This window comes from Solanum tuberosum, unplaced genomic scaffold (assembly GCF_000226075.1).
Source record: "Solanum tuberosum cultivar DM 1-3 516 R44 unplaced genomic scaffold, SolTub_3.0 scf00338, whole genome shotgun sequence".
In the NCBI taxonomy this organism is placed as follows: Eukaryota; Viridiplantae; Streptophyta; class Magnoliopsida; order Solanales; family Solanaceae; genus Solanum; species Solanum tuberosum.
In genome coordinates, this window is record NW_006239263.1 from 648,499 (window position 1) to 659,836 (window position 11,338).

The following is an 11,338-nucleotide window of genomic DNA, read 5'->3' on the forward strand; positions in this document are numbered from 1 at the left end:
ATTAAAGAGACATATAAAAAAGGGTTAATATTTGAAATTCTGCATCTGCCACATAAATTAGAACAAATAGAGTAATAAATATTATTTTCAAAATTATGTTAAAAAGAAGTACTACAAATCACAATAGCTAACAATTTAAAATATTTTTAAAATCATATCAAATTTTCAATAACTTATCAAATTTCATAATATAACATAAATTAAAAAATATATATATATATATATATATATATATTGGGCCCCGTGCTGGCACGGGGTCCTATATCTAGTTATAAATAGATAAGCCATAATTCGGAAAAATAGTCTCTTTGGTTTTTGGTTACATGAAAATAGTGCTAAAATTTTAAATAACTATTTATGTTTATCCTAAAAATAATACAGTTGATTTTTTATGAGGTTAAAAGCACGCATCTTAATTGAACTATTTTTACATACAAAGTTATTTAAATTTAAATCTGTGTAAGTATTCTTATATTCATCTCTATTTGATTTATTATAAATGAATCTTATGAACAATCAAAACAATCAGGAAAATAAACTACATAAAAGGAGAATTGGAGAAATAATATGCGCGAGAGAGAAAAACAAAAGAAATGCTAATTTTAGGAGACATTACTCAATAATCGAAGTCATAATTTTATCAAACAAGTCCATACATAACCACATATTATGGGGTATCATGTCAATTATAAGAGCCATGCTCAAACTTGTATGGTTTTTTATAAAAATACACATCAATTTATAGTAACAAAGCTCACTTAGACGAAATCAACTTATAATTTGAAATTTATTCAAAGAAAAACACAAATACAAAGTCAAACAAGAAGTAATAGAAATGATTTTGATCATCATATATCTCTAGAAAAGCAGCAGAACTCTACTTTAGCCCATCAGGACATTCATGAAATGAAAACGGGCTACAGGACGCTGAGTCCATCAGTAAATATAGCAGCAAAAGCATTCATTCGAGTTTTGGGCAAATACAAACCAATTTCCAAATCTCCATCAGAGTCCTTAGACTTACTAAGAGACATCAATAAACCACTCCCGAAAAAAATAAAGTGCCATTTTTTTGGCTTTCCCCAACCAAAATCAGCTTCATATAAGTCATATTTTGGCGATCCAGCAATCGCAAGATATCGACCCTTATTTGACGCCGCACCAACTTCTTTCAACCAATCACCATTCAACACGTATTCCTCATCCTTGTTCCTTTTATAAATAATTTCTGCAATCGATTCCGTTGCAATTATAAATCCTTCATTATTTCCTACTAAATCAACATGCTTTGTACTTGCAATGTACCAAATGATACAATTCCCAAAATAAGATGAAGGAAGTGGTGGATCAAATCGCGCTCTGTAATTTACCGCACATCCAAAGTATTCCATTACATTCTCATCTATTATTTCCGTCGCGACCTCTGATTTTACCAAACAACTCCATACATAACCACCTGTTACAGTGTATGATGTTACATGAGTCAGGCTAGGTCGTTTTGATAATATTAAATTCTTGAGTTTGTCAATGTGATCTCGTCTTATAGTAAACGTACCTCGAACTATATTATTATTATTATCAGGAGGAGGAGGAGGAGTCACAATTATGTAACTCATCTTTGTCTTATGTTTCTTCGTTTCTTCCCATATACAATCTCCTAGTCCATAAGGGTCTTTGACAATAGACCGATCATAAAACGGAATAATAATGAACTCATCATTTTCGTTATTTTTGTTGAGCAATGCCCATGACTTTATGAACCCTACTATGGTAGATTCGTCACCAACAACATGATGGCTTAAGAAAGAAATAGAAATGCCATGATTCGGAAAAAGTGTCACTTGAATAGCTAAAACCGGTGCAAATTGGACCCCGGATGCATCTTTAGGTTCCGCGATTTTAGGAACAAAGGGATGAAAATCCTTAGCATTATGTGTATGATCATTACTAACAAGATAATCGAAATCCATGTCAGTACTTTCAGAAAAAGTAACAGATACAGAATCTCCTTTTACATAACGTAGTTCAGGATAACCGGTAGAATTCCATGGACAAACAAGGTTGCCAGCTAGTGGTAGATAGTGTTTGAGAGTGAGTGAGAGTGAATGTTTGAGAGTAGGAATAATGTTTTGGATGAAACTATTTTTGTCAATATTGTGGAGTTTATAAAATAGAATCCTTGGTATATGATGGTTATGTAATATCCACAAAGTATCAAAGCAAGTTAAAGGGAGTGTTAGCTTATCTGTGGCACATGTAGGTGGTGCAACTTGGCATTGCTCAATAATCGAAGCCATATTTCTCTTTGGTTAACAAAAGAGATCAATATGTTTGGCTTATATAGCCGTCAACTTTGCGATTCAGAGTAAATATGTTTTTATAATAAAAAAGGAAAATAATTAAATATGTCATAGAAAAGAATTATTTATGCTATATGTTAAAAGTTTGGCTTATTTATGACATTTTAGTTTGAGAAAAGACTCATTCATACCATTATTTGTTAACTTAAAATATTTTCGATCTTGCAAAATCATTTTTCAAACGTGGTCAATTATGATTCAGCCACATCATTACTTGAATCAATTTTTTAAAAGTGAAAATTAAAGTTCAAAATGCCATCGAACTTTGAGAAAAGTCTCATTTATGTCATTCAGTAAAAGTTTGTCTCATCTATGTCATTTCAGTTAACAAATAATGTCATGAATGATGAGTTTTTTCTCAAACGAAAATGGCATAGATGAGCCAAACTTTTAACATATGTCATAGCTGAGCCTTTTTCAGAGTTTGACGACATATTTGAGACTTTTCCCTTATAAAAATAATGCATATATATGTCGTCTAATAAATAATGTGTATTTACTTCTTTTTATCCTTAAAATGCCTATATTTACAAAATAAAATAAAATTATAAAATTGTGTTTTTTTTAATTTTTCAAAAATGTACATGTTTAATACTATAAGAATTAAAAGTCTTATAATTTCTTTAATTTCTTATCAAATCAAAATTAGATAGGTGTATGGCTGTCGGTAACTAGTAATTGGTTACAAATAATAATGCAACTCATTTCAACTTACAAAGCTGCAATACAAAATCACAAAGAGCCTATACAAAGGATTTCCCGAAATAAGACCTCACAAAATGTAATCGAGTTTCTTATTTATTCACGGGAAAATGTCTTGATATATCTCATTAACTATGTCATTTAGAGTTGATATGTCACTCGTTACAAAAGTGGTTCATATATGCCCCTACTGTTACAAAATTGACACACATATACCCCTCACCATTACGAAAGTGGCTCACATATAGCCCTACTGTTATAAAAGTGATAAAAATAATTTTAAATTAATTTTTTGATTTTTAATATTTTAAATTTTTTTTATGTATTTGATCTTTTCAACATAAATTATTTTTTGACTTCTTTGATTATTATTATTATTATTATTATTATTATTATTATTATTATTATTATTATTATTATTATTATTATTATTATTATTATTATTATTATTATTATTATTATTATTATTATTATTATTATTATTATTATTATTATTATTATTATTATTATTATTATTATTATTATTATTATTAGAGTTTTATTCTTATTTCAATTTTTCTTTCATTCTTTAGTGTAAAATAAGAGAAATTAAAAAAAAAAAGTGAACAAAAAAAAAGAGAAAAAAAAATTAAAACCACTTTTTTTGCTATTGTAATTTAGTTTTTATATCTGTATTTTTTTTAGGATATTTATAATAAAGTTTATAAGAAAATAAGTGAAAAGAACAAATTTGAGCATCAAAATAATAAATTCAAATTAGTCGTTGAATTAAAAAAGTATAAAAAAAAATGTGAGAAGGATAAAATATATCCCTACATGAATTGTTTTTTTAATAAAAAAATTAAAAATTATTTTTTTCGCTTCCGGGAGTTTTCTCACTAAATAGCAGTTGCACCAATAAAACAAAAGGGTTCTTTCGCAGAGACGAAAAGGATATATGTGAGTCATTTATTTAACAATAGAGGTATATATGAGCCAGTACTTTCAGAACGAGGGATATGTCAGCTCTAAATGACCGAGTTGAGGGATATATTTTCAGAACGAGGGGTATCTCTCTCTTGTTTGATTGCCATGTTTGGGATAACATATCGCATTATTTATACCATAGTAATGGGATACGTTATCTCATATACATGGTGGGACAAGTTATCCAGGATAGCTAATCCCAGAATAACTAATCCTGGGATAACTTGTTATTCCCAACCAAACGACTTTAGTGTGTAGGATTTCAACAACCAATCTCCATTTACTTCAACGAGCGATTTCAAATTACAACTCTATAATTTAAGGAGCTAACTTTAGTATCTCAACTCAACAATTATATATATGAAATAAAGAAATAAATAAATGTACCTACTCGTTATTCACAATATGTGAATGAATCAAAGAAAATCTTTGTGTGACCAATAATTGATTTGGTATAAAACTTGTGAGGACTTAACGAAAAGAAGGTACTCCATCTCAATTATGATTAATTTATATTATATAGTGTAAATAAAAGTTAACGTGAATGAATTTGTGGGATTTGCAGAAAAATAAAGATAACGTGGGACTTGAGCAGTTAAAAGCAGCTATATATAAAGGGAGAAAAAAATAATTATGCATATACATAATTTTGTCGTTTTATAAATGATGATATTTATTTATTTTCATTAAAAGGCCTATATTACTTAATTATATAATTGGTTTATTTATTTTAAAAAAGATTTATGTGGTATGCTTAAGATCATTAAAACAAAACTCTATACTAAAGTTAAAATTAGATAAATAAAGTAAAATGAAGTACTTACGAACAAAATAAAGTTTTGGAATATCAGTACAAACAGTACTTATAAGATAGTTGGAATATCAGTACCATAATGGATTTGACCATACAATTTATTATTTTTTGATAAACATTTTAAATTCTCAAATATTAAAAAAAAAAAGTATTTGGGAACTTTTTGCTAAGACTGGAATTAATTAGGTGTCATGTGGAAGCTAGCAAAACAAACCTCGAAAGACCACGAGTGTAGTATGAGTATGAAACCACGTGTATCTAGTATGTATCTATAACACCCCGTTATTTGAAAGAACTAGAAAGAGCTAGAATTAGAAAGAGTCGTTTTTGGAAAGAATGAAAAATCTGGAAAATGGGTTAAGTTATGTTAAGTTTGAGTTTTGGGTCAACTTCAAACGACCATAACTCCTAGCTCAGGATGAGTTAGATGTGCTACAAGATACCTTCGGAAAGATCTTTGAATTATATTTCCAACGCCGCCGAGTTTGCTTGATTTCGAGTTCGTATGAGGGAGGTATGACCATTCAAAGTTGGGTTGTCTAAATAAGGAAAGTCAAAACCAGATTTTGGAAGGGTATTTTACCCAATTGGAAATCTACGCTAGGGTTTTAGGAGAAAGAACTCAAGAGGGGAGAGGAGAAAGAAAGCTCAAGGTTCGTCAAGTTCTAGCGATTTTGGTCGTGGATTTCGCCAAGGATTCAATCCTACGAGGTATGTGAGATCTCATAGCGTTGGGTTAGTTCACCCACGCGCCAATCATGATTCAATTCAGCGTAATTATGTTCTTGAAAGAAAAGATTATGAGTTCTTGATGAAATTTGTTTAAGTTCTTGTGCTTTCTTGACATTGTTGAAGTTGTTGAGAAGTTTCTTGAGTTTGATTCATGATATTAGGTGTGATTTTGAGTATATTCTTACATATTTTGGTGATATAGTCGAATCTAAGTATTTGGGAAAAGACCCAATTGAATTTAGAGGGTTTAGAGTTGAAGAACGGCTAAGAGAATTCGTCAAAAATTTGGGAAAAGGGGTGGGGCGCCGCGCCACTCAGAGTGCCCCACAAAGTTCACTGAAGTTTGGCCTATGGGGTGCCATGCCAGCCAGAGCGCCCCAAGCCAGTTTCTGAGGCTTTGCTCCTAGCGCGCCACTCAGAGCACCAGGGACACCAGGTCTTCTATCATTTCCCACTTCTTTTCGTTTGAGTTCCCTAGCAACGTACATATGTTTCCTAGTTGATTTCTACACTCTAAGGTACGTCTAAACATCATGAAATCATCCATAAACATGAGATCATGAGCCTTGAATCCATAATTCAATTCAAGGAAAGTTAAGAGTCAAGTCAAAGAGAAGTTCATAGAGTTTTCCAAAAGTCTTTTACAAATACTTTAACTTTATTTTAAGACTTGAGTTTGAGTTGAGTAAAGAGTAAGAGTAAAGTTCATTTTCTTCAAAATATTATACGGGAACTAAGTATTCCTAAGAGTTGAAATGTTTTCACATTTAAATAAGAAAGGAAACACTGATTTCCAAGAGAGACTTTATGCTAATTTTTGAGTAATTATCTCAAATCACAGAAAGAGTTTTTATTTTTAAAACATATGAGCTGAGTATATTTTGGGAGTAGTATTGAGAACCGATATGGGGACGAGTTCATAATAACTCAAGTCTCCATAAACCATGTAGCCATCGTGGGTAAGAAAAGATCATACTTTTTAGATGATTCCTTAGTGCTTTTTAGCATAGACTAGTGGGTCCACTTAGTTGAGGTGTTCTATATCACAACAAGGTATATGACAGTTCTGACATCGTGGGCGAGACGTTGAATCATCACTTTAGATCATATTAATGATTGTCGGTTAGAGAAACTCCCACAATATTATATTACTTTATATGTAAACTGAGTTGTTATTGTATTTCTTTAACACATTGAGTTGTCACCTACTGTTCTAAATGCTTTGTATAAACTGCACCTTTATTATTGTTTTACTTTGCATTTGAGTTGAGTATCCATGAGTTGAGTAAAGCTAAGGTAAGTGTTCTTTTCAGATTCCTTTCAAGCTTATGTCATATTTAGTTTTCCCCTCGCATGCTCGTACATTCAATGTACTGATGCCTTTTTGTTTGCATCGTTTTATGATGCAGATACAGGTAACTAGGATTAGCATCCAGTGCCTCGGTGATCCATTCGAGCGCTCAGAGTCAGTTGGTGAGCCTGTTTGCTTTATAGAGGATCCCTTTGGTTATATTTTACTTTATTGCTTTTGGTTATTTCAGTTGTTAAGATGATTGGGGGTCTTGTCCCGACATCCCTCTTAGTATCTAGAGGCTTCATATACGGTTAGATATGAGTTCTTTAGTCTTGCTATTTCAGTTGTTTGATTTTAAAGACTTGAGTTGCCATTTTGGCTAAGTTGAATGCTATTTTCTAAACATTCTCAATTTATCTATTCAAACAGTTTATTTAAGATTGTATTTAAGTGCATCTTCTGTTGAGTAAGTCTTCCGCTGAGAGTCTAGCCAGGCCAAGGGTTCGCTTGGGGTCAGCAATGGTTCTCAAGTGCCAGTTTCATCCAGAGTGTAGACTCGGTGCGTGACACTATCCTAGACCGACAATGAAAAAGTAGTGATAGGAGTATATGAGAAAATCATCTTTTAATTTTATAAGTCTACAATCTACCTTATACTTATCAGATAAGTTCATCAAATAGGGATTAACAAATCTCATGTAATGTCCAAATAACAATAAAGCATATAATCAAACAAGAATGAAAGATGTATGTGATGCAATATAATGCAACATCATGAAATGATATACGGTTGAGAGAGTACTTTTTTTAAAAAAAAAGGTACTCTCTCAACCGTATATACACGATACTTCTCGAAAATACATTGAGAGTACGTGACCCATGTGGACTCGAGAGATATATCAACAGGTTCGATCTCCAGGTGTCTGTGGGACGATCTCAACGCACTATCATAAAATCAAACAATCCCACACATGGACGATCTTTACGTGCCCAACTTACAATCATAACTCAATCTCAACACGGACGATCTCTGTGTTAGGACCGAAATAATTAGGTGTGATGCGGAAGCTAGCAAAACAAATCTCGAAATATCATGAGTAAGAAGACAAATGAGAAATATACCAAAAGACACAAAGATTTAACGTGGTTCGATCAATCGACCTACGTCCACAAAGGAGATGAGCAATCCACTATATAAATATGAGAGTACAAAATATAGAGAGAGTTAACCTCAACCAATTCACTCGGAATACATGAGAGGTTCACACAAATGATAACGTATCAAACTTGTGTCCCACAAATTCTCCCCCTAACGAAAACTCTCAAAGCCCCTAGGACTACATTATGAATGTTGATTAAGTTAGAAGGAACAAGTCTATATTTATAGAGTCCTAAACATTTTCCTACAAGAAAAGGACTAGCCAATCCCAAACTTTATTCTAAAAGGAAAACCTATTTATAGTAAGAAATTCAGGGCAATTAATACCCAACAAATCTCCCATTTGGCCTGAATTTCCTACAAGAAAAGGACTAGCCAATCCAAATTAAACCTTTTTTCTAAAAGAAAAACATATTTATGGTAAGAAATTCAGGGCAAATAAAACTCAACACTCACTACTAAAAATATTGCAAAAGGAGACCTAAAATAAGAGACCTCAAAAATAGGTCGCTAAAAAGAGACCTCATGAGGTCGCTATTTGCATCAATAACTTTTTTTAAATTTATTTTTAATAGGGGAGACCTCGTGAGGTCAATTTTATAAAAAAATCTGCCTAATTAATTATATAAGTGACTTATTTTAATTTTTTTTATTTTATAGTATGTTTTTGTATAAAATATGCAACCTCACGAGGTCGCTATTTGTTAAAATAAAAAAATATTAATTTAGTTTTAGATACCTCGTGAGGTCTCAATTTATTAGTCAAATTTGTTAAATAATATTTTAAAATAAGAGACCTCACTTAGTTTTATTAAATTAAAATAAGAGGCATTTTTAATTTAGTTCATCTCCTTTCCCGCTCTTCACCTAAAAGCTAAAAAAAGCCCTAACTTGTCTCTTCCCCATAGCTTTACAGATGTGTAGCCTCCTCGTCGAGCCTTTCATCAATTTGAAGTTTTAGTTTTCACCTTCGAAACTCACTCAGTTTGAAGCCAAAGCTTCCGTCGTCGATTCAAATTCTCGGTGTCAATTTCTTTCTCTGCAAATAAAGGTGAATCTTTCAATCTTTAAACCAAATTGTAACTATATTGTTTATTTATTGCAAGCATCCATCAATGCAAACTCTCTCTTTCAATTTACTGCAAGCATTAAGTAGAATTTGTGATTTTCTTTTCACTTCATGAACATATAAATATCTTTGGATTTTAGTCTTGTTCTATCTTAATGTCCTGTTTTGACTTCTCATGTTGATTAACATGAATGCTAGTAAGTTTTGTATCATACTATAATTTAGAAGAAGATACATGAGTAGTAATATCTAAGAATAAATAAATAAAACCTGTTATGAAAACATAACTTTTGTCCTCGAATGAAATTTGAGTATCATGAACTTAACTTTAATATCTCTCAAAAATTTCGGCAGAGTTCCACCTTTAAAAAGGCCTAATCAAAACCTACCAGCTAACCAGAATGCGTAGTAAAAACACTTTACATAGTGTCATAGCAAATATAATACAAACGAATAAATAATGGGCTTCTCTTGGCCCAACAAGTATAGTAACTTACCTTTGAAGAACACCTGAAAGTTCAAGTATAGTTGTTTTTTAACTGAGGAGACGAAAGTTATATATATATGCATACTATAGTCTATAGATATAAACCATCGTGGAATAATGAGGAGAGAAAAGTTAAGAAACCATTGACCCTTAATAGTGCCTATTGGCTGCATCATCATCATTATGCTAGCTGAAGCTGCTGCCTCAAATGCAAGAATCCCTTTAATACTACTAACTGGGAAGATGACTTAATTTCGTATTTAAAAAATTCAAATTTTGTGTGTAGATGCATCGTAGTTTGATGTATAATAGGTATAATTTTGGTCGAGCCGGATTAAGGCCTGAAGATACATGGGTAGTAATATTTAAGAATAAAGAAATAAAATTTGTTATGAAGATTTGTATTGTATTTTGATATTATTATACGTTATCTCAATCTAAAATAATCATGTTGTGAGTTCTGATGCAAACCTAAAACTAATATCATTTTGGTTTATGTCGTTGTATGTATTTTTGTTGTTTTTAAATTGAAAAATGTATAGATTAGATGTTTTTGCTGATAATTGACAATTAACATGACTTGTTCTTTGTTCATGAGAAACTAAGATGACATATGGATCTATCTATTATTTTATTGGTTGTAGTAATGAGAAGAGGAAAGTTATATATATACTATAGACTTAATGAGGAGAGGAAAGTTAAGAAACCATTGTGCCCAGAAAGGTCCTTGACCCTTCTGTAATAGTGCCACCGTACTACTATTTTTTTTTAATGATGTATTCTATTTACATTTATTTAGGGAAGTGGACATTATTTGGGACAAATTGTTGAGAGAAGTATGCTTTTGTAGTCACCAAAGATACATTTATTCATTTGCACAATGCCTCGTTAAGCAGTCCCTACTAGGATTGTTACAATTTGATTTTCAGTAAATTATTACATGAGTTAGTGTTTAAGAAATTCAAAATTTTGTGATATTTATGTAGATGAATCATAGTTGGATGTATAATATGACTAATTTTGGTCGAATGGGGCTAAGACCTGAATTTGTAGAAGGTGTCACTCGTTTTGTGGAGTATACAAAGACACTAGAACCTTTTCAACGTAATGGTGTGATTAAGTGTCCTTGTAATAAATGTCAATGTTTGAATTATGAAAAACCAGATATTGTTGAGCTTCATCTCTATCAAAATGGATTTAAAAAAGAATACACAGTGTGGACTAGTCATGGAGAAATTGATAATAGTTTTGATGTATTTCAACATTATGTTCCTAGTGAAAGTAGTAGCGCAGTGAATTCTAATGTAGAAAATTATAGAATGCATGACATGGTTCAGGATGCGTTTGAGGTAATTTGATCAATTTATGACCAAAAAAATGGTCAATTTAGCACAGACGGCAGAACTGATCCCATATCTGGGTGAGAATCAAACTAATACTTTGAGTTAGAGAGAATTTTTTCTAGAAAAGTTACTAGAGAGTATTGACTGGATGAAATCTGCAAGTGCGTATTCTGATTACCTATCTCTAACCAGTGTCTTGAATTACTCTAAGAATTCTATCTCTAACCAGCGTCTTGAACTGCTCTAAGAATTCAGTTGATGGCCAGAGGTAAGAACAAGTTATTAGAAGCATGTGCCCTTGTATTAGTTTTTTGTCCTTGTATTCTATTTGTTTAAATCAAATAACTCAACAAATGGTAAGTTCAAAATCTGAAGTCTTGTCATTGTAATCACTGACTTATACAATGTCTGA

At 31.5% G+C, this 11,338-nt stretch overlaps 1 protein-coding gene across 1 annotated transcript; it reads right to left on the reverse strand.

The window, feature by feature from the left end:
- Nucleotides 1-906: 906 nt before the first annotated feature.
- LOC102592400 (anthocyanin 5-aromatic acyltransferase-like) lies at nt 907-2,297 on the reverse strand. Its single transcript, XM_015315097.1, has one exon. The coding sequence runs from the start codon at nt 2,295-2,297 to the stop codon at nt 918-920; it is 1,380 nt and encodes a 459-aa protein (XP_015170583.1). The 3' UTR covers nt 907-917.
- Between the last annotated feature and the right edge of the window lie 9,041 nt (nt 2,298-11,338).